Source organism: Pan paniscus, chromosome 11 (assembly GCF_029289425.2).
Source record: "Pan paniscus chromosome 11, NHGRI_mPanPan1-v2.0_pri, whole genome shotgun sequence".
Lineage (NCBI taxonomy): Eukaryota > Metazoa > Chordata > Mammalia > Primates > Hominidae > Pan > Pan paniscus.
In genome coordinates, this window is record NC_073260.2 from 18,929,650 (window position 1) to 18,952,788 (window position 23,139).

General features: G+C 46.7%; 1 protein-coding gene across 8 annotated transcripts in view; it reads left to right on the plus strand.

Moving 5' to 3' along the window:
- The window catches only part of CDK5RAP2 (CDK5 regulatory subunit associated protein 2), a 188,181-nt gene that overhangs the window by 163,933 nt on the left and 1,109 nt on the right, over positions 1–23,139 (plus strand). For 5 of the 8 annotated variants that reach the window (XM_024930066.4, XM_063593922.1, XM_003833087.6 and 2 more), the window contains 8 exons: positions 2,013–2,129; positions 4,172–4,361; positions 5,020–5,141; positions 6,241–6,477; positions 9,378–9,455; positions 10,419–10,684; positions 12,596–12,739; positions 18,817–18,943. In XM_024930066.4, the coding sequence (XP_024785834.3) occupies positions 2,013–2,129; positions 4,172–4,361; positions 5,020–5,141; positions 6,241–6,477; positions 9,378–9,455; positions 10,419–10,684; positions 12,596–12,739; positions 18,817–18,943 (1,281 nt within the window). Of the gene's footprint in view, positions 1–2,012; positions 2,130–4,171; positions 4,362–5,019; positions 5,142–6,240; positions 6,478–9,377; positions 9,456–10,034; positions 10,248–10,418; positions 10,685–12,595; positions 12,740–18,816; positions 18,944–23,139 lie in introns of those variants that run through there. The other 3 variants (XM_034928943.2, XM_055117700.1, XR_004664314.2) reach the window with 2 other exon arrangements.

Below are 23,139 nucleotides of genomic sequence, written 5' to 3' on the forward strand. Positions count from 1 at the left end.
CTCACCATGTTGTCACAATGTCTGAAAAGACAAAGGAATAAAAGTGGCTCCGCCTCCCCCTGCTGTTAAATGTTTACCTTGGGGAGCAGGCCTGAGAAAGGTATGGCTTCTTACAATATCGAGGTGGAATATTGTTAAAAACCGGCCTCTCATGTGTTAGAGCTTCCAGCTTGTCACTACTTGTACAGGCTGATAGTGATGACCCTCAGAGGAAAGAATGGCCTCCTAGCATTGGAAGTGGATCTCACTAGTTCAGGTTTAGGTCAGTCAGGAACTGTTCTTTGGCCTATTTCTTTGCCAAGAAATACTGCCTCCAAAGCTACCACCTTAGCTTTGGTTGTGGTAGACTTCTGTAGATTTTTTCCTGCTGTTCACATTACTTTTTGGTGCTATTTTGGGTCCAGTCTATCATTAATTGTTTTAGTAATACAAATGGTAATAGCAGTAACTTTTTATTGAGTTAATGGAGACTTAGGGAAGTGATGCGATTTGCCTGAGGTCATGCAGCTATTAAGCCAGAGCCATGGTTCAAACCCAGGTGTCTCTGAAAAGATACCAGAGTTCGCAGGGGAGAGTGGAGGAAGATGGTGGGGAGAGACATAATGAGTAAAACAATTAGATAACCTTGCGGTAAGTGAATCATTAACATGAGAAAAAGGTAGTGCTGTAGAGTGGAAGGACTGTCAGCTCCTTGGAGAACTGATGCCGTACCTTCCCTACAAGGAGTTTGAATAGGATAGGTATTCAGTTGTGTGCCAGGATGCTTTCAGCTGCAGACAACAGAATGGGAGTAGCAACTGATGGTAACAACAGGGATTTGTGTTTTCTCATGTAACAAGAAACCCAGAGGCAGGGAGTTCCAAGGCAGGTTTATGGCTCAGTGACAGCAGAGTTTGGATTAGTATCTGTGATGACTGCAGTAGTTACAAGCATTCCAGTCTCTCAGACAGCGTCCAGAGCATGGGAAAGAAGAAGGTGGGGCTTTTTCCTGTCCTCTTTTCATCCTGGTGGAAAATCTTTCCCAGAAGCTCCCAGCAGACTTCCTGTCAGGCCCAATTGGCCAGAGGTGGCACGTGACCATGTCCTCACTGCAGGGTGGCTAGGAAAGCAGGAATCTGGCATTTTGGCTCTGTGGTGTAGTAAGTGGACTCAGTGAGTGTGGAGGACAGGGAAGGAAGCATCTGTCTGCCACATAGAGAAGGCACCTTGCACACAGTAGGCACTTTCCTGAGGGTGGCCGTGAATGTGAATGTTATCTGTGAAATAGAGGTATCTAGACTGAGAAGTTGGCCCTTGTGTTTTGTTGTGTGATTGTCTTTTGCCATGATGGGCCATCAGATGTTTTTGAGTAGAGAGTAACTTAAATGGAATTTGTTTAGGATAATAACCCCATTGGCAGAACAGCCGGGAGGCAAGGTTAGAGAGCAAAGTGATAAGGCCTGAACTTTAGGACGGAAAAGAGTAGGCCAGTGTTGGAAGCATTTTGGAGGAAGCAGCAGCAGTCATGATTGCTTGACTGGGCAGTGGAAGAGAAAGGGGTTTAGAATGGCTCCCAGCTTTCTAGCTTAGGTTAGGGATTGTGGCGATACCATCTCCTGAGGCAGGAAACAGGTGAGAGAGAGCAGGTTTGGAAGGATAAGGAGTTCAGCTTTGGCTCTGTGGACTGAGTGACAGAGCTGCCTCAGTGGTGAGGCGCGGCAGGCAGCTGGATATGAATTTTGACCTCGGGAAAGACATCTGTGAAGGTGAAGACTCTCACTCACTCATCCCACTCCTGGCCCAGGTCTTCTGCTTTGTTCTCCCTTAGGTAAGATGTGGGGGAGCCCTTCCTGCCCCCTGTTTCAAGCTTACTCTCATTTCTCTTTGGCTTCTGGTAATTCCTAACATAGTTAACGGGAGGGATTTTCATTGTATGTTGTGTTAACTCTTTGTTTAAAACTGCTTTCTAGAAAGTTCTGTCTATACTGATCTGGAGACTGTTTATAAATCAGTCTTTATGTGTGTTTTTATAGGTTCTACAAACATTTTTGCTTCTGGTTCAGAGTTTCATAGTTCTCTAACATCAGAAATTCATTTCTTGAGGAAGCAGAACCAGGCCCTCAATGCAATGCTCATTAAAGGATCCAGAGGTAAGAGTTAAAGGAGTCACTGGAAGTCTGGAACGCCAAAGCCTTCTGTGTCATGGAAAGAATGCAGGCATTGGAGTCTGACCAACCTAAGTATGAATCCTGTGGCTCTGTGATGGCTTTACACCATTTAATTGTCACAGCAGCCCTGTGAGGTGTTTCTGTTTTATAGCTGAGAATACTGGAATCAGAGAGGTTCAGGAATACCTCATAGGGCTGTTGTGACAATTGAACGGTGTAAAGCTCTCAGCACAGTGTCTCTAATAGGGGCTCAGTAAATGTTACTTTATTTGCTTGTCACTCATCTCCCCTGTAGCCACGTGTCTCTCATCCTAGTTCACAGTGGAAGAAAGAAGGGCTGGAAATATAATACTGCCAAAATCTCAATTAGTGATTTCCTACTATCAGCAAAGTTTATCCTGTACTTCTTATAAAGATCCCTTGTCTTAATTCCTTCTATTTGGAGCTTGGCTCCCAAAGAGCTTTCACTTACATTATCTTTCACTACTGAAAACAGTTCTGGGATGAGGTATCATTAGCCCTATTTGACAGGTGAGAAACTGAGGCCTAGGGAATTGCCCGGCCTGTGGTCACAGAGCTAGAAGGTGGTAGAGCTAGAACTTGGGCCAGCTTATCCCACTTTTCCTAAAAGGATATTGATGCTCCTTTTGGCTTAAGAGATGAAATTGGGGCCTCTGTCAGTCATTCATTCACTCAGCAAACATTTCCTATCTCCTGTGTTACTTCAGGGCCGTGTAGACTGTGATACAGAAATGGATGAGATTTCATCCCTTCCCTCAGGGAGCTCATAGTCTGATGGGAGAGACAGCCAAGCAATCTTGGCAGACCAGTGTGAACCTCAGCCACGATAAAGTTAGGCTCTGGGAACTGCAGGACCCTGGAGAAGGCATCCTGACTCAGGAAAAGCTTGCCTTCAAGAACGGAGGATGAGGAGGGCTTAGCGAAGGTGCTGAAGATTGAGAGGAGCCAGGGCCTTTTAAATAGAAAGAAGAGAGCAGACAAAGTCCCAGGGGTTAGCAATGAGGAGAGTCTAGGCCGTTCAGGAAGGGTAGGCAGCATGATGTGTTTGGCGCTTGAGGGAGGAGGTGAATGCTTGCTTAGAAATTATCTTGTTGTGGTTAAGAATGGAATCAGACTGAGTCCGAATTCTGGTTCTGCCACCTCCTGGCTGTGTGACCTTAGGGAAGTCTCTTATCTGGAAAACGGAGAATAATAGTGCCTGCCTTGGAAGTCGGCCCTGGAGATTAAATAGGGCGATGCATGAGAAGGCCCTAATGTCACACCTGCACAGGTAGTGCTGGTGCAGGTCAACTGTTACCACCACCAGCACTGCTGGCAACTCGTCCTTATGGAGCTTCCAGCCCCCAGAGTGCTCCTGACTCCCTGTGATAAACCCTTTATAGATGGCATCTCAGTGAATCCACACAATAACACATGTAAGGAAACAGGCGTGGAGAAGTGAAGAGCCTCACTCAAGGTTATTAAGTCAGTAAATGGAGAAGCTGCTCTTGAATGTGGCCTCTCTGTCCCCAGCCCCCTGCTTTTGACCGCAGTGTCTCTTGTGCCTCTGGGTGTATTTTATTCCTCAGGAGAGGTGCTGTCCTCAGCCTGAGGAGTGAATGGGCCTCAAGGTGCCATCTGCACAGCCCTGCCGGCCTCCTGGTGCTAGGCTGGTAGAAGGCCTGCAGCCAGGCCAGCACCCATTCCCAGAGTTCTGGACCCTGTGTTTTCCTCTGTACTTCCTACCCACTGTTTGCTCTGTGAAGGCAAAGTAACTAGGTTTGCATGGCCTGTTCTTTAATAGAAAATTAAACAGGCCCATTTTATCCCAGTGACGTTTAATCTGCAGCCTTAATGTTGACAAATTTATCTGCCCAAAGTGTGTAAGATAATTGGAATGCCAAAATCATAAATGCCAGATCGAATCTCATTCTTTTTTGTATTCTTGAAGTGCTGTATTTATATAATAAGGTTGGAAAAAACAAATGGTGGCCCTTCTCAGTGGCACCTTTTTATGTTTGCAGATAAACAGAAGGAGAATGACAAATTACGAGAGTCCCTCTCCAGGAAGACCGTGAGCCTGGAGCACCTTCAGCGGGAGTATGCCAGCGTGAAGGAAGAAAATGAAAGGCTGCAGAAAGAAGGCAGCGAGAAGGAGAGACACAACCAGCAGCTGATCCAGGAGGTCCGCTGCAGCGGCCAGGAGCTGAGCAGGTAGTGGCTGTGCTTCCCTGGTGGCCTGCTGGCCGTACCACGCATGCAGGCACTGGGCTGCAGTCGTGGAATCAGCACGCAGGCCTCTGCCTTAGTGCACAGTGGCAGGCAGTAGACACAAACACATTGTACGTCTGGTGCGCCTACAACATATGGAGAAAGATCCTGTAAGGAGGAGAGGGCTTGGCAGTGGGTTGCTGTTTTTTGTCAAGGGTGAGTCAGGGAAGGCCTTTGTGAAAAGATGCCATTTGCTCAGAGAGCTGAATGCAGTGAGGAGGTGAGTGCTGCAGCTACCTGGGAAAGATCATTTTAGGCAGAATGGGCGCAGGCCCTGAGGCAAAGTGGCTTAGGCCTGTGCCGGACACAGCAGGGCAGTGTATCTGGAGAGGGGGCTGGCAGGATGCCAAATCACATCGGGCTGCAGAGTCAGTGTGAGGACTTTGGGTTTTCCTCTGAGTGGCATGGGAAGCCACTGGGAGATTCTGAGCAGAGGAGTGGAATTAGGATTAGAGAGCACATGGAATTCTTAACCATGCTTGTCACTTCTTGGTCCACACTCTCGTGACTGAGGGTGGAATTGGCCTGCTCTGTGGGGTTTGAATAAGTTACCCTGAGGTAGAATTAACCTGTCCTTCTCATGCCTGTGGGGCCTTCTCAGGGTGCAGGAGGAGGTGAAGTTGAAGCAGCAGCTGCTCTCACAGAATGACAAGCTATTGCAGTCTCTCCGAGTGGAGCTGAAGGCGTATGAGAAGCTGGATGAAGAGCACAGGAGACTGAGAGGTACTGAGGCCCTTCTTACCTTGAGGCTACTGTGCTTTGGGCTGTAAGACCACCCGACAGCTGGCTGTAGGCACAGGAGGGCAGAGCTCAGCCCTCTCCACTCTGGCCTCGTGGGTAGAGTGGATGGGTGTTGAAGCTAGCGCTTTGACCCACTCTTCTTCTGAAGGAACAGCAGGAAACATAGAAGGACTGAGGCTCAGCACCCAGGCCAGCCGAGGTCTGGGTTCCCACTCACTTGTTCCCAGCTATGTGACCCTCAGTAGGCCACTTCACCCTTTGAGCCCATACCTATCTCTGTAAAACATGTCTCTCAGCACCTGTTGTGTGGAGAATTGTGTTGAAAATTGAATGAGACCATTTATTAAAATCATCCTAGCAAGATACCTGACACGTAGTAGGCACCCAGGAAATGACTTTTATTATAATCGTCCTGCTAGTGTATGTTACTTTTTGCCCATTCATTCAGCAAACATTTATGGACACCTCTCACGTGCTGGGCATTGCTCTGGGGATGGTTGTTGGCCTCGTTGCTCTCTATCCCAGGAGAGATACCAGCTCAGAGTGCTTCAACTATAACGTCTAATGTTTCAGAATCAATTTTGAGGTGTGGTGAGGTGTTTTTTTTTTTTTTTTTTAATTTTACTAATTTTCCAGATGGTTTCTCTCTATTGAAAGTTTATCTAGAAAGGGGTCATCTCACAGCTTTTATTTTCTCCTCAACTTGCTTTTTTTATTCTTGCTGTTGTGTCTTTTTAATATAGTGTGGCTCTTAAAATCATCCCCTTTCATTCTATAATTCTAGCCCAAATAGATTTTATTACTACTGGACATAATTTCGGGGTTTGGTGTGCAATTTGCTAGGCTTTTATGGCCAGAAGCGAAAATTAATTTCCAGCTCTTATTTAGCCTGTGGAATAGCAGCAATTAAGTCTGCCAATATTTTTGTTTCTAAAGTCAAGTTGTTATTTTAAACTGTACCTAGTTCTTAGGAAGGGGGAGGGCGATGGTGGTGGTGGGTGTAAAATGCGATTGAGTTCCTTCGATGGCTCACCCTTTGGTTGTGGAAGATGTCAGGGCTTCTCTTTGCACATGTCCTCAGAGGCGTCGGGAGAAGGCTGGAAGGGGCAGGATCCTTTCAGGGACCTGCACAGCCTCCTGATGGAGATCCAGGCTCTGCGCTTGCAACTAGAAAGGAGCATCGAAACCAGCAGCACTCTGCAGAGCAGGCTCGAGGAACAGCTGGCAAGGGGGGCAGAGAAGGCACAGGAAGGAGCCCTCACTCTGGCTGTCCAAGCCGTGTCCATCCCTGAGGTGCCCCTTCAGCTTGACAAACACGGTACTTCCCCTGCCTCTCCCCACTTGCTGAGAATGCAGCTCTGAGCATCTGTGTGTGACATGTGAACTTCTGAATGTTGCCTTTGCCCCACAGAGGTGTCTTTCCATTGATAGCTGACACGCTGTACCCTAGGAGCCAGGGGACCTGACTGCTAATTAATTAGCGGTCACCTTGGGCAAAGTGGCGTAATCTCCATCTGAGGCATCTTGATTCTCAGGGAAGTGGAATTTGGACTTCCAGACACCCTCAGTGCCTCTGGCCTTGCTCCCTCCTATCCATTTAGTCCTGCCTGCATCACTTTGATGCTGAAATTTCTTTTAGTTTCTCTTACTGCCTTTAGAAGGGAACCTAAACATCTTAATCTGGCTTTCAGTGTCTTTCAGGATCTGAAAATCATCCTGATAGGTTTAAAAAGTGGATCTGTTTTGCATTTGTGTGCAGGTTAATTGCCTAGCCCTGGAGAGGCTGTGGGGGGTACCAGAAAGAGGACCAGACACCTCTGCCACCCGCCCACCCAGGGCGTGGAGCAAACCAGTAAATGGTTAGACTCCAAGCAATCAGGCAGCCTGTCCTCTTTGCTCTAGAGATGAAAAGCAAAGGCCCAGAGAGCGGATGGGGCTTGCCCAAAGTGGCACAGCAAGTAGGCAGCAGAGCTGGAGCTAGAAACCATTTCCAGCTTCGAGTCCAAGGCTGTTCCTAAACCCCACTGGACTCTGGAGCCTTGGGTATCCTGGGATTATCATCCTGACACCCATAGGGTAAATGTGTGTATCCAGTGGGATGAGGAATGCCAGCCTGCTTTAAAAGCAAGTATTGTACTAAAGTTTGGACTGACTTTTACTTGGATACCTCTAGTTAAAAAAATAAAAAAAATCTCTTAAGGAGCACCTGGTCAGTCCGCCTTAGAACTCGTAGTGATTAGTTCATTGATTTCTCATTGACAAGGATCTTAAAATTTAATCAAAAAGAGGATGTAATATGAAAAAAGTGAACAGAGGAAAAAAGTTCATGATTCTACACATTGATCATTTTTAAAATTTGCATATTTTTTCATTTATTAAATATGAGCATGAATTTATATTTTTCAAATAGGATTTTGTGTCATTCTGTGTCCTTTCTTTGTTTTTGCCCAATATTACATCATACATGTTCCCTGTGCTTTCACATGGGCTTCCTAATGATTGTTTGCAGGCTATTCTCAGTCACCAATCCATGACCCCGTTGATTTATTAAAGTGGTCTCTGATTTGGAGCCATAATAGACATCAATGTTAATATGCTTTTTGCTGTTAAATAATATTCTTAGGAGAAAACCCTACAAGGGGAACCTCATAAGTTTGGAAAGGTGCCATATTGCCACCTTCTAAATAGTCTGTACATCAGCAGTGTACAAAGGTAGTGGTTTTTGTGTGACCTCAGCATTGGGCATTACTATTTTCAACACGGGTCTGCACCTGGCCCTTTTTAAGGCTTTGAGGAGATGGGATTCAGGAACTTCTGGGGTAGGCTAGAGGAGATTGAAGCAGGGAGAACAATTCTGTGCTTGGGGTACCCAGGAAGGAGAGTTGGGTAGCTGAAGTGAGGAGGCCATCAAACAGCCTTTACCTGCTTTTGAAATTTGCCGAAAGCAGCCCTCATCATGCCTGGCAAGAGGCATCCAGGAGAGCATTCAGAATTCACAGTGCTGCCTCAGCAGAAAAGTTTTCTAATTTCCTTGAGTCAAGATCAGAATTATAGGCAGCAGCATTTCTTCCTTTGCAAAAGACTTCTCAGGTCTGTATTTAAGTGCATCTGTTTTAAAAATTCTGTTCTAAAGGCTGATGTCTTTCACTGAGAGTGATTCCTCTCGGGGCCAGCTCTATGGAGCTGACCTCCTGGCTCCTTGGCCTTAGGAACTGTAGCACACCCCTGGGAAATGCTGGAGTGCAGTCAGCCCACCGCCCAGTGGTGCAGGAGCTCGGAAGGGGGATCCTAAGCCCTAGGCTTCCTTGCTCTGTGCCACTGACATGCTGGGTTATGCTGGACAGATCACTTTCTATCTCTGCCCCTTGGTCTCCCCTTCCATGAAATCTGAATTACAGTGTGTTTTGCCCACTGAGCTATTGAGTCCAATAGCTTTTCATATGTGAAAGTGCTTTCCAAATTATAACGTGTTGCACAGGTCATCTGTACAGCATCTATTGGTTTTGCCTCCTTACAGTGTTGCAAATACATCACCCCCCAGATCCTATTGTGGGTTACTCTCATCTCTAGCTTAGGTTAGTGTGGCAGCCTCCAGACTTACTCTTTCAGTACAAAATACAGACCTCAGCTTGACATTGCCTTGCCCAAAGCCCTTGAGTGGGCCCCTCAGTCCTCTTGGTTCTGGCCTTGCATTCTACTTTGTCCTTCCCTGCACCCTGGGCCTTGGGTCTATGAACTGCTTATTTCTCCCTGAGCGATGATTCCACTCTTTGTCCCACTGTCTGCCTCTCACCTGCCCATTGTGCGGCCTGGCATTTCTTTCCCTCCTTCTTACCATAGGTCAGTCACAATCAGTCTTAAAACATAAGGTTTTAAAACGGGTATTAGCCTTTGGGAAGCCAAGTTGGGGGTAGTGCCCCTCACCTGAGCCCCAGCAGCCTGTGTTTCCCTCCCTTGTCCTTAATCACACTAAAATAAAATTGCTTATTTACTTTTCTGCTGAGAGTTTTTCTAGGGAATGGACTGGGCCTGGTCACTCTGTCTCCCTGGTGTCCCACAAAGGTGGGCCTGGCAGGACAGAGGCCCAGTGAAGATTTGAAGGAATGCTGTGTGTGTATGGATAAGTGAATGTGAGGGGCTTGACTGTATTCTCTTTCAGTTCTCTCTTGAATGCTGACAACAGTGAAACTAACAGTTCTCGTGTTTTGCATTTTGTAGATGGTGACAAATATCCCATGGAAAGTGATAATTCATTTGATCTGTTTGATTCCTCCCAGGCAGTGACACCAAAATCAGGTACAAAGCTGAAGTCTGGGTAACTGTGGGAGCATTGGATGTGACAGTAAGACTTTTTAACTTGCAGAAAAGGGGGTCCCTGGTCCCAACTCAGGAGGGTATTTGGCAAGGATTTGGGATTTCAAGTTCTCAGCATCCCCAGCTGGTGATCTCCTCCTTCAAGCCGGTTAATCCACTCCTAGGTGTTACCAAGCTTAGAACATCATTGGGTCCCTGTTGCCTTAGATTAAAATTGTGACCACCTTTGTGAGGCTTTCAAGGCCCTCCAGGATCCAGCTCCAGTGGGTCCGTCCAGCCTTATCCCTTAACCTGGTGTAGCCACACAGGGGTCACCATCCTGCAGACAGGCCCACACTTTCCTCTCACTGTGACTTTTAGACCCCCTTTGTCCCACTCTTTGCGGGTAAAAGTCCTGTTTCCTCAAGACTCATCATGAATGCACATTTCTCTGTGACATGCCTTTGCTGCTGTCCTTGGTCAGAATGACTCATCATTCGTGTAATTCTTGCTACTTGCTCAATCCAGTTCAAATGCTGCTCCTTCTCAGAAGCCTTCCCTGTTCTCTCCCTCCCTGCACAGATAATTGTTTTTCCTGGCTCTGGCCCTTCATCACTCTGCTGTTGCACCTTCTGCAGTGTCTGTGTTCTGCTCAGACTGTGGGCTACTGGAATGCAGGCACCAGCTTGAGTCATCCTTGTGAATCTGGGGTCTTCTGCCGAGTGGGTGGTTGATAAGTGTTGGTTGAGTTGACTTGAGCCTCTCCTGCAAGATGACTCGTAAGCCCAGTGTGGGGTAATATACAGAGGTCCAGGAGCGTGCCTCTTTTCCCCTCTGGGCTTGTGTTGGGTGGCATTTGGGCACGAGGGCCTCTTCTAGCCCTCCTAGCTAGCTTCAACATCATAAGCGTCTTGAACGCAGAGTGTTACCTGAAACAGATTTTACATCCTACTTCTCATTTTACAGTTTCAGAGACTCCTCCACTCTCTGGGAATGACACGGACTCCCTCTCCTGCGACAGTGGCAGTTCGGCAACTAGCACTCCGTGCGTGTCCCGCCTGGTCACTGGCCACCACCTGTGGGCCAGCAAGAATGGCCGCCATGTCCTGGGCCTGATTGAGGACTATGAGGCTCTGCTCAAACAGATCAGCCAGGGACAGAGGCTCCTTGCTGAAATGGACGTTCAAACCCAAGAGGCTCCCAGCTCCACAAGTCAAGAGCTGGGAACAAAGGTAACCTGACCACAGAGCTGGGGGGCACAAGCTGCTCCCTGGGAGTGTCGGTGGAAGGGGTAGGGGAGTCAAATGGCGCAGTTGTCCTCATTAGGACCCTGAGAAGAGGGACCAGGAAGTGTGGCCTCAGAGAGCTCAGAGGTCAGGTCCAGTGTGGGGGACTATTGGTGGTGGCTGTGTTTGGTGGGGTTCGTGCCTTGTGTTCCTGCAACTGCTTCATGGGCTCTGCTGTCTTGTTCCCATGACGGCCTCTGTACATCTGGTCTCTCATCCATTCTTCTCTCCATCTGCACCCTGGTGTGTCTGTCCATTCATCTGCCCATCCACCTGGCTGTCGCCCATTATGAAGTGGAATTACTAGTTCAAAGGTTGTGAACTTTTTAGGGCTCTTGATGATAACTGTTGCTCCATTACTTTCCAAAACAATTCTATCTCTGTTCATCAACGTTTGTCTCACTACATTTTTGTTTTTGTTGAGGTTTTGTTGTTGTTGTGTTTTTTTTATTTTGAGACAGGATCTAGCTCTGTCACCCAGGCTGGAGTGCAGTGGCGCGATCATGGCTCACTGTAGCTTCAACCCCACCTCCTAGGCTCAAGCAATCCTCCTGCCTCAGCCTCCCAAGTAGCTGTGACCACAGGCGTGTGCCATCACACCTGGCTTTCAAAAAAAATTTTTTTTAGAGACAGGGTCTCACTCTGTTGCCCAGGCTGGCCTCGAACTCCTGGGCTCAAACGATCCTCCCACCTTGGCCTCCTAAAGTGTTGGGATTACAGGCGTCAGCTATCATGCCTGGCAGTATATATATAAAATTTTTTTTTTTTGAGATGGAGTCTCATTCTGTTGCTCAGGCTGGAGTTTAGTGGTGCGATCTTGGCTCACTGCAGCCTCCTCCTCTTGGGCTCAAGTGATTCTCCTCCCTCAGCCTCTTTAGTAGCTGGGATTACAGGCGCCTGCCACCATGCCCGGCTGATTTTTGTATTTTTAGTAGAGACGGGGTTTCACCATGCTGGGCAGGCTGGTCTTGAACTCCTGACTTCAGGTGATCCAACTGCCTCGGCCTCCCAAAGTGTTGGGATAAAGGCGTGAGCCACTGCGCCCAGCCCAGATATTTTCATTTATAATGATTTTTTTGTTACTTTGATATCTAAAAAGGATGTGTCTTTTTTCTCTTTTTTTTTTTTTTTTGAGACAGGGTCTGGCCATGTTGTCCAGGCTGGGGTACGTGGCATGATTATGGCACACTGCAGCCTTGACCTCCTGGACTTAAGCAATCCTCCCATCCCAGCTTCCTGAGTAGCCAGGACTACAGGTGTGCACTGCCACACCTAGCTAATTTTTTATTTTTTTGTAGAGATGGGGGTCTCACTATGTTGCCTAGGGTGGTCTCGAATTTCTGGGCTTGTATTTCCCCTTTTCTGAGTCACATACATAATTTTCTTGTGCCCTTGATACCGCCCAATTTGAGTTTGCTCTGCCAGCAGTACAAGACCCTGATATCATATTCACTACAGCAGGGCCATTTAACAGGGACCAGTAAAGGCAAACCATTTATTGCTTGCTGTTGGTGTCATTTTCTCTGGGCGAGTCTCTGTGGGCCGCCAAACAGTAAGAATGGCCCTCCCACAGACCCTTTACTTGGAGTAGTAACTGTAGTTAATGCTGGTGGTTATTAACCATGGTGGTTATTAATCATGGTTATTGATTGGGCTAAAATCACCACTGAAATTCTCTCATAATCTACCATTCACCAGTCTTTAAGAACAATAAATTGGTGTTATGTGGTACCAGGCTTTCGCTCAGCGTGTGAAACAGAAGCCCTACAGTCTGGAGATTTATGCTGCACGTTAAGGCTTGCTTGTCTAAAATCTTTTTCAAGACTGCACGTAACAGCCTTCATATCCCCCGTGTAGGGTCCACACCCAGCACCACTGAGCAAGTTTGTGAGCAGTGTGAGCACAGCCAAGCTGACCCTGGAAGAGGCCTACAGGCGGCTGAAGCTTCTCTGGAGAGTCTCACTCCCCGAGGATGGCCAGTGCCCCCTTCACTGTGAGCAGGTAGGTTGTGACACATGTTTCAGAGGCTCAAGGATGCCACTGGGGCCTGTGTCTCAGTTTCCTCCATGCCAAGCAGGGGCCCACAGCAGATGTGCCCACCATTTGGGGTATGTATTAGGGAGGAGATGGCACCGTTTGCCATGGCTTCACTGTGTTCTTACTTGATCCGTCCCACACTCCTGTAGCCATGACCCGTCTGAGCGTGTCTTTGTTGAGTAGAATCCTGTCCGCATTCTACACATGAGGGAACCAGGACTCAAGGAGCTGAGGCACTTAGTCAAGGTTAGAGCTTGTTTGAAAGCATAAATATTGGAAGCCAATGTTTATTCTTTTATTTTATAGGCTCTAAGTCCCAATTTGTCCTCATGGACTAGCTCATTCTTTTCTACTCATCATCTCTTTTATTTTAGGTGCCTTTTTCTGGACCTTCTGATTCCTATCGACAGCTTTCATCATCATATTTGAGTGGACCTTGTTCAAAATCTGTTTTAAGTACTTAGGAATGACAGGTTCCAAACCAGGAGTCAGGCAGAGTAGAAGCTGTCCTCTGATTTCTGTGTGTGCGATGCATGTGGTGTCATGACAAGGTGAACGCCCACTCTGGCTAATCAGAGAAACCTCCCTGGAAGAAGGGACCTGCAGGTTAAGGAAGAGTTAGAACTCTCTGCTTGGTGGTGTGATAGATATTTCCCCCTTTGTTTATCTAACCTATCTGTTCTTGCCAAAGGCCAGTGGGAAGGCAAAAGGGAAATTTACATTTTTTGTCATTATCTCATTTAGTTAAACCCCTTTTGACAGCTCTCAGGTCTCTCAAACATGACCATGAAGTAGCAGGTGGGGCAGCTCTCTCTGCTCTGAAGGTTCTAATGAGCCTGTTCTAAGATTTCACTTTTGGGATCCTGGGGACAAAGTTTGGATACACTAAGCTCAGGGAAGTTGATAACTATTCATTCCATAGAAAAATCTTTTTTTGGCCCACGTTTAGCTGGTGGCAGTATCAGGTGGGAGACAGAGTATCAGGGAGGAAGGCTGAGACTCACTGGGGTCCAGCCCCACATTGGTCTTTCCCTTCTTCTAATCCACTAAGTCCTGTTCCATCTTAGGCTTAGGTGACACAGATGGCCTGACTGCCTGGAGTGTCCCATGTCCTGCTTCTGGCTGGCTCCTTCTCACCTTTCAAGTCTTAGCTTAAATATTACCCCAGAGTCAGAGAGGGCTCCCTGATTCCTCCATCATAGCATCCTCTTCTGTTTCATCATAGCCTTTCAACAAGTTATAATTGTATATTTGTTTAATGCCTGTCTTCCTCTATTTTCCTTCAGAGGATGGTGTCTGTTTTATTTATATTTTTTGAATGAACCAGTGATTTTTTTTCTATACACCCAAAGTAGTGCCTGCCTCATATGATTTTAACATAAACATGTCTGAACTGAACAGTTGACCCTTAATGCAATGTTTTTATCCCTAGCACGTTGTAGTAACTGTTACATAGACAGAAATACAGCTCATACACATATATATAAAATATATATACACACAAAAAAAGTTATAGCCACATTGATTCTTCCCTACTTGCAAATCATTCCAGGAGTGGTTGGTGCTCCTGAGTACCCCTTTCCTTCCAAAGGTTTCTCCAGTAATTGATTATGCTCACTCTGATGTCATGGAATTGTGCCAGAAAAAGGACCTTTGAGATGCTCCGATGTGGTTGCTGGGGTACATACCCCCTGTGTAGTGTTAAATTGCCTCTAGCCACTTTTCTGTCACTGCTGTGTTTCATACAGTGCCTTTGCTTGGTGTGAAATGTGTGTAATGCTGATTTCCATTTCCAAGTTTTCACCAACAACCCAGGGGTTTTTGAACTATCTGGTTTTCTCTTGAGTGTTATTAATTGCCTTTTACATTTAATATACCATCCCATGTAGTCTGGACTGCTCTGGAAAGTATGTATCATGTGCACCAGTTGTGTGGAGGGGTACAAATGTACACACATACTTGTTTATAATAATTTTTTTAAATGGAGGATAAACAATAACAAACCAGGCTACATATAGTAATGGAAGGGGAGAGATTGGAGTAACAGATAGAAGGTAGATTTCTCTGAATAGACCTTGTTTTGTAGATTTGACTTAGCAAGTATATAAATGCATTACATGATTATAAAAAATCAAAATGAGAAAACAATTCCTAAAAATTCTTGGCAAGATGAAACAAACCTTACTGTGTATGGCAATGTAGGCATAACAACACAAAAAGGAAGCATTTCAGTGATTAAAGCACAGTAATTTGACCACACATTTCTAGTAGAAGTATTCTAAGGGCAAGAAAAAAATTTAAACTCTTGTTAATGGTTATATTTTTAGTAATAATATTGATATTGATATTCTGAATTATTATATTTCTATTATAAGATAAAGCAAATAATTTTATTGGGAACTGATTTTTTACTGTAAGGAAAAAGAGATATGAAATCAAAGAAATAACCCTGTAATCCTAAATTTGAATAGCACATATCAGAATGAACTTGTGATGTATTATCATCCATTAAAAGAATTTTATGAACTTTCTCAACATACAAGGCTTTAGAAACAATGTCTGTTCTAGCACCAGTGAGTGCCCTTGATGCCCAAATTATGGTTTCTAGATACCTTTGCCCGCTAAAGGGAACTAGGGTTCCCTTGGAGAAATGGGTTGCTGCTAGGTCTGGGGCAGGAGATGTACAGTATGAGCCTAGAACGTATTTCATCCTAGTAAGAAAGGATCCAGCGTGGGGAAAGAGGGAGAGAACCCTATGGATTTACAGTGGTTCCCATAAGTGTGGGCCCTGGACCTGCAGCATCTGCATCACCTGGAAACTTGTCAAAAATTCACCTTCTCAGGCCTCACACCAAACCTACTGAATCAGGAACTCTGAGAGTGCACCCCAGCAGTCTGTTTTTACAGCCCTCTAGGTAGGTTTGAGAACCACTGGATTTAAAGAAACTCAAGAGATAATCAAATGTAAAACATGGATCTTATTTGCATCCTGAATTGGACCAATTGTTTAGAAAAGAAAATTATGAAGCAATCAGGGAAATGTGCTCACTGACTGGATGTGGTGATACTAAGGAATTACTGCCTTTTTTTTTAAGGTGTCATAATGATACTGTGTTGGGCCTTTTTTTTTTTTTTTTTTTTTTATAGAATGTTTTTATGGCCGGGATGGTGGCTCATGCCTGTAATCCCAGCATTTTCAGAGGCCAAGGTGGGAGGATCACATGAGGCCAGAAGTTTGAGAGCAGCCTGAGCAACATAGTAAGATGCTGTCTTTATTTAAAAAAAAAAAATCTTCTAGAGAGATCTAGTAAAATATAGATGATACAATTGGATTCTAGGGTTGGTTTCAGAATCATCTTGGGGAGAGGATGGGCAGGAAAGTAGTAGAGATAAGTATGGCCATGAATTGATCATTGCTGAAGCTGGATGGGCACTTGGGCGTTCATTATCCACTTCTTTCTGCTTTCGTAAATGTTTGAGATTTTTTTCACCATAAAAAGAAAACAAGCAAAAATTCCTGTCCCCAAAGTCAGGCAGAACACTGACGAGGAAGCCTGAGGCCTCCTGGGAGGGAGTGGCTTCAGCGCTGCAGCTCTGTGGCCCTCAGGAAGGGTTCTTCTGGTGACCTCCTGCAGACACTGGGCATGCTGCTTACACCCAGCATCTCATTTGATCCCTTGCGGAAATCTTGAGGGAGTTAGCTGTGATTCTTCCCTTTTTCCAGAGGTAGGAATGGAAACTCCAAGAGATTAAGTGACTTGCTTCAGCGTCATATAGCTGGGGAGTGGTGGAGCTGTACTTTGAGCCCCTGCTGTTGCTACCATGGAATATTCATCCTATAAAATGAAGATTTGAATCCAGGGGAACAACAGACATGTAAATAATTAAAATTCCCTGTTGTAAGTACTGGATAGAATATATACAGGGTGTTAGGAGAGCACTAGTGAAAATTAATCCACCATGAGTGGGTAAATGGTGTCACAGCACCTACTCTGCGCCAGACACTGGTGGTTAGAGGGAGGAAATGAGTGTGTGGTCAGTACAGGAAGCAAACAAGTAAAGGACCAGTCACTCCAGTGTGCCATGGGCGGTGATGGGGAGACACTGAGCCCCGGGGCACCCAGAGGAGCAGTAGCCATCCTAAAAGAAGTGCCAGGTCAACTTCCTGGAAGAGGTGAAACCTGAGCTGACTTTAGAACAAGGAATGGGTCAGCCAGGCCAAGTTGGAAATGATCATTCCCACTGTCTTCCATTATCTCATTTGAGTCTCACTCTACTGCAATGTGATAGCTGGATCAGGGATGATTATTCCGATTTTACAGATGTGGGACTAAGGCGTTGACTGTAGAGAGAATCCTGGAATGTGTGGCCTCTGGAGCCATGACCAGAACCTAAGTCTTTGTGGGCTCTTAGCCCCAAGGAAAAGAATCAAAGCAAACCTAATGTTTAAAATTAGGATCTGTTTGGGAAGAACTGTCAAAGTCCTTGTACCTGACATGACTGGTTAATCTTAAAAGTAGGTTAAGTCAGGGAATCAAAAATGATACGTACCTTAAACATTTTAGTTTAACTTAAAACAGATAAATGTACATTCATTTGCCATTCTTTTGATGTAGGGCCAGGGCCTTTTCTTTTGAATATGGGTCTGCTGATTGGAGTTTCACATCTTCTTTCTTTCATAAACTGCATCCATAATGTATGTCTGTCACTTCCAATTTCTGTTTCTTTAAGATGAAGAGAAAACTTAGACACTTGCAAAGCAATTTGAATATAGAATTCTTCTAGACTATGTTCCTCCCACATCTTTTATAGTTGTCTCACCCACACCTAATTTGCCAGAAATGTGTTTTTTAGTGACTTGCTTTTATCAAGTCTTTCCTGAAGCATATGTTAGTTTTCATACAACCAGTTCTCTCTTTTAATACACATATTTCATGGGCTTACTTAATATTTAATTAAATTATGCAATTTGATTACAAGTACAGCTACCATAAACAAGTTTGGGAACAAACTAAAGTGACTCTTCGTGAGCTGACAACTCACCGGCTCTCCTGTTGGAAGCAGAAGTGTTTCGGCGCAGCAGAGAGCGGCCTGTGCCATGGTGCTTTTCTGACAAAAAGGGAGTGTCCTTCCCCCTGGGAGCTGGTTTGGTGGAGACTGGCTCAGAGGGCTTCGCCGTGCTAGTATTTCACCTCGGAGCACTGGGGACTCTGGTTTTGCCACCCATCCAGAGTTTACTCTGGAAAACCAGAAGAGTTTCTTCTAATGGAGCATACTTTCCTAGTAATACTTTTATATGATCTTTTGAAGATTTAAACATTGAAAAGTTTTTAAAATCAGCATTATAGTTTTTGTAAAAGAAAAAGATCACACAATTTGAAATCATATCTCATGGAGAGAATTGCTGTTAACATTTTGATGACATCTCAATATACACATCTATGGATGTGGGCGTTTATATTCAGTTTTGTGGAACAGGAATGCCTTGTATACAGGACGTGTTGTTCTGGGCTCTTTTGTCACTAACTGTGATCATTTTTTGATATCAATGCATAGAGCTCTACAACGTCATTTTTAATAGTTGCAAAATTATTGTATTATATGTAAGTACCATAATTTATCCAGATCTATACTGAAATCAGGTTATTTTTTCCTACCATGAACAATGCTGAGACGAACATCCTTGTACATAGGCATCTTCTTGTGCTTATGTTATTATTCCTTGGGGGAAATGCCAGCGTGTAGAATTGCTGGGGCAAAGAGTTAAGCGCATCTCAGTTTGGTAGATCTTGCCAGGGCGTTCTCACTGGGCCATGCCATCCCGCACTTCCACCAGAGGTCACGAGGTGCTTTCCCCTTACCCTCAATTAGTTTTGTCCAATTTTGCCTTTTCCTGGTTGTCAGGAAAAGGCTTCTAGTTTCCATTCAAATATTTTTGCTAGTGAGGTTGAGCATCATCTTTTTATATGGCTTTGTAATTCTTCCTATGTAACATGATGTTTATGTTCTTTGTTCATTTTTCTAATTTCTCTTCTCTTTAGATTGGAGAAATGAAGGCAGAGGTCACCAAACTACATAAAAAATTGTTTGAACAAGAAAAGAAGTTGCAAAACACCATGAAGCTTTTGCAGCTGAGCAAGCGCCAGGAAAAAGTCATCTTTGATCAATGTGAGTGAGTGTGGGGGTGGCCGCTATGCCTGACCGCTTCCTGCCTCCGAGGGCTCCCAGTTCTGCCCTGGATTACCCACTTTGGAGCCCAGATGGTTTGTAATCATGCCTCCTATCTGTGGGCTTCTTTTCATACTCTATCCTTTCTGACTCACATAGACAAATGTATTCACTTAACACACCTTTGTAGAGCGGCCCCTTGGTGTCAGGGACTGTCGTCTCACTGGGAGACAGTCGTGTGGCATGTGCAGTGATAGGAACATGCAGAGCACTGGGGTGGGAGTTGGGTGGCCGTCACTCTGTCCCGGCGAGGTGGGCATCTTAGACAAAGTGACCACCTCGCTAAGTGTGAAATGAAAGCAGACGTCGTCACATGGAGCGGGGAGTGGCAGTCCCTCAGGGAAGAGCATGGACAGAGGCACAAAGGCAGGAAATAAGTTTTTGTATGTGAGAAACCAAAACCAGTCCCTGTGGGGTAAAGGCTGCAAACAGTGAATTAAGGTGGGAGGGATTGGGGGTCAGGGAGTACTTCATGAAAGACTGTAGGTGGCAGGCTCAGGGCAGAGGATTGGCCTGTCACATCTGTGTGCAAGAATGACTCGCTGGTGGCTGCTCCACCAGTGAGGGGGAGGCTGACTCACTAGTCAGACAGGAAAGGTGGCTAGGACGCTGGGGATCCAGAGGAGGGCATGGATTTGAGAAATACTTCTCAAGGCAGATGCCGAGACTCAGGGTTGGTGAGGTTAAGTAACTTTTGTAAGGTCAGTCCCAGTTCTGATCTAGCCACTTTGGAGATTGTTTGGGAGCAGCTCTGTTTCCCGGTTTAAACCCTCAGCACTCCCTCCCGCTGCATTTAGAGGAGCAGGTGGTAGCTGAGTTTCCATTAGTGCCTGTTGGCAACATGGCCCTGGCCAAGCCTGCGCTGTCTGTGTGTCAGTTTCCCTGTCTTAGGAGAACTGCTGACTGCAGCACTTTTTCTCTGGAGGTGCCAGCCTGCCATGTGCGGCTCTCCTGTCAAAGTCCAACATTTCTGGGGCATTTCTGAGAAGCACAGGACAGAGATTATTGCCAAGTAGGAGTTCTCCTTAGCCACCCCTGGGAACCTTCTGAAAATAGACTCTGTGAGACTGCCAGTGTTTGGACTGCAAAAGAGAGGAGTGCAGCCACTGAGCAGGCACTGAGTTCCTGTTCTTTGCCCCTTACGCCAGGTCCTGGGGACAGAGATGAACGAGACAGTCTTTGCCAGTGAGGGTCGTGGGCTTAATAGGGGAGACACAGAGCTTAGCTGCAGGACGATGTGCTGAGTGCATCCTAGGAGGCCTGAGAGGTGGTTCAAGACTGACTGGGTCTTGAAGAATGACTAGGAATTTGTCAGCGAAGGGGCAGGAATAGGATTCTGGCAGATGGCCCTGTGGACTTGCTGGTGTGCTCCCAGGGGTGAGAGAGAACGGAGTGCTCAGGGACATGCTTAGGACGTGCAAAGGGGTTTCCTCTGAGAGATGAGTGACAGGGAGAAGCAGGAACCAGGTTGCAAGGAGCCTTGTGGACAGGACTCCAGGACGAGCAGCAGGGACCGGCGGGGTCCATGCATGTATTACAAGATCCCATGGCTGAGCTTGGAGGGGCCAGGAGGCCGGGAAGACCTCTTTGGGGGCTGCAGCAGTCCCCCAGGTGGGCAGTGGGTCAGGACTGTGGGGGAGAAGGGATGGTTTTGAAAGATTGTAAGGAGGTCAACCTGGCAGAGTGGTGGATGTCTGTGGGGTTCTGGTTGAGGGTTTCGTGTCACTCGTAGAGAAAAAGAGCACCGAGGGGAACCTGGAGAGAGACAGTGCCAGCTGTGGTCCTGTTAAGGCAGCTGTGGAATATTTAGGTTAGACTCTTGGAGCAGCAGTGGGGTGGGGCGCAATGCTCTGCATAGGTCTAGAGAAAGGCAGAACTCTCTGCATTGGCATCTCTCCTCCTCAGCAGCCTTTGGCCCTGAACAGTCACAGGGCAGGTAGCTAACCCTGTTGACAGGTGAGAAAATTACAGAAGTAGGTTTGGATGGGTTGAGTACTGTGGTCGGTCAAAAGGACAGAACTAGAACACAGATCCCCTGTGTCCTAGGTCAGAGAACATGGAATTATTGATTGAGCACAGTTCAGATCTCCATTCTCCTATGTGACCTGCATTAGACTAGAACCCTAAGCTTTCGATTCCTCATCTCTAACTGGACACGTGAGTTCCAAAGGACTCAGACTAACTAGTTGGTCCCGGGTTCAATAGCAACTTTATAAAAAGCACCCCAGTTTTCTCATCTGTAAAATAAGGATGATAACGCTACCTAAACTGTATTGTACTTAGCACAGTCTCGGGGGCAGAGGAGATGCTCAACCAGTCCCTCCTCTTTCTTTCCATTAGGCCAGACCAAATCCTATGCATGGAGGTGGCAAATCATTCATAGTAAGAAGAGCCGCAAATGTCTCATAGCACTTCCCCTCCTGAGCTGGTATTGTCCATCTCCATATCTCCTAGGCCTGGCACAGAGCAGGCTCTGCCAGAGCAGGGTGAGGGGCTTGCTCCAGGCAGCATAGCTGGTGGCTGACCCGGGCCTGCAACTCCTCCTTTGCCAGGCTCTGCAGCTCATCCCAAGGAGTCAGGTCCTTGGAAATTCTCCAAGCCCTGCGGACTTCACAGACCTGCTCTGGGTCTAAAGGGACTAGGTGAAAGTTGGCATAGCACCTCCTCTTCCTCCGTCCCCTCATGGTGATGGGGAAGAGCAAAGGCCAGGGCTGATTGCTACCTGGTCAAACTGACACCATACCTTCTCAGAGTCTACAGGGGAAAGTAAGGAAAAGGCATCCCAGTGGGACCCTAAGAGTCCTGATGCCCTGGGGCCACTCACTGGCCATGTGACCTGGAACCAGCTGCCTCAGGTCCTCATTTGCAAAGCGAGGACAGTAGTTCTGCCCCATAGGGTGGGGGAGTATTCAGTGAGGCCACAGTTGGAAACCACCTGTCACCAGGTCAACACTGCTCAGCTCAGGTCGGTACCTTCTTCCCAGCACTCTGCTGAGGTGGGAAGAACCATGGACTGAGTTGGGCAGGCCCACATGTGAGTCCCATCTCTGTGCTGGGGCCAGTCTAGATTTGGGACGAGTCCTTTGTCGCTGTGTTCCTCGGTCTTCTCCTTGCAGTGGGGATTTCTGTGCTTTGGAACGTGGCAGTGCCGTTGAGGTGTAGGGGTCCCCTCAAAGCTTGAGCCAAGTGATCCTTAGTTCTTCTGCCATGAGCTTTGTTCTCTAGGGACATGGAGTGCTCTTTCACAATCATCTTCAACCTCCACAGCTGTGATACTTAATCTTTTCTGGGTCTCAGGCCCCTTGGTGAATCTGGAGAAAGCTGTGGTCTCTCTGTGGAAAAATGCGGACGTCCAGATACATACCCCCATTTGCACACAGTGTCGGAGGGTTTAGGACTGACCCCCCAAACATATCCAGGGCCCCATGTCAGGAACTTTGCCCTGCAGCAGGAGGTCAGGTTGGGGGTAGAGGGGCAGTGGCCACCTCTGAAAGTCGTTTTGCTTGGCTAAAAACAAAGTCCACACCGTCTGTCCCGTCCCCAGTGTCACAGATTGCAAATTACCTCCAGATGGAAATTTTCGTGAGGCAAGAAATCAATATTTTCTCAAGGCCACCACACGACAGACACCTATTCTGAAGAAGCCACTGGGGAGTCAGGCTGTGTGTGTTGGGCGTTGAGTCTGTTACAGCCTCTGGCACTGTTGGCTAAAGGCGCGGCTCCAGAAGCCTTTGGTATTTCCAACATGGGGAGTAAGCTGATCTTACTCTCACCAAGCCCTGTTGAGAACAGATTCCCTGTCAGGCTCAGAACTCTGATCAAGAGGGGCATTCTTGCCACTGCTGGAGTTTGTGTTGGACAAGAAAAAGCCTGAAGGAAGACCCACCTTTACAGTTGCTCCTGAAAGCCAGGGCTCGCCCGCCCCTCCTGGGAATTCTGATACACGGGGGATCTGTCTAGTACAGTGCTCCGGGCGTCAGTGTCAGCAGGGACCTCTGAAACCATCCCACCCAACCAGCTCTTGTCCAGGCAGAATGTGACTTGCCCAGAGGAATCAGGCTGGGCTATTCCACCAGCTAAAGGGCAGGCAAAGGAGAAGCAGCATGCCCACGGTTTTTTCTTCCAGGCCATTTGGA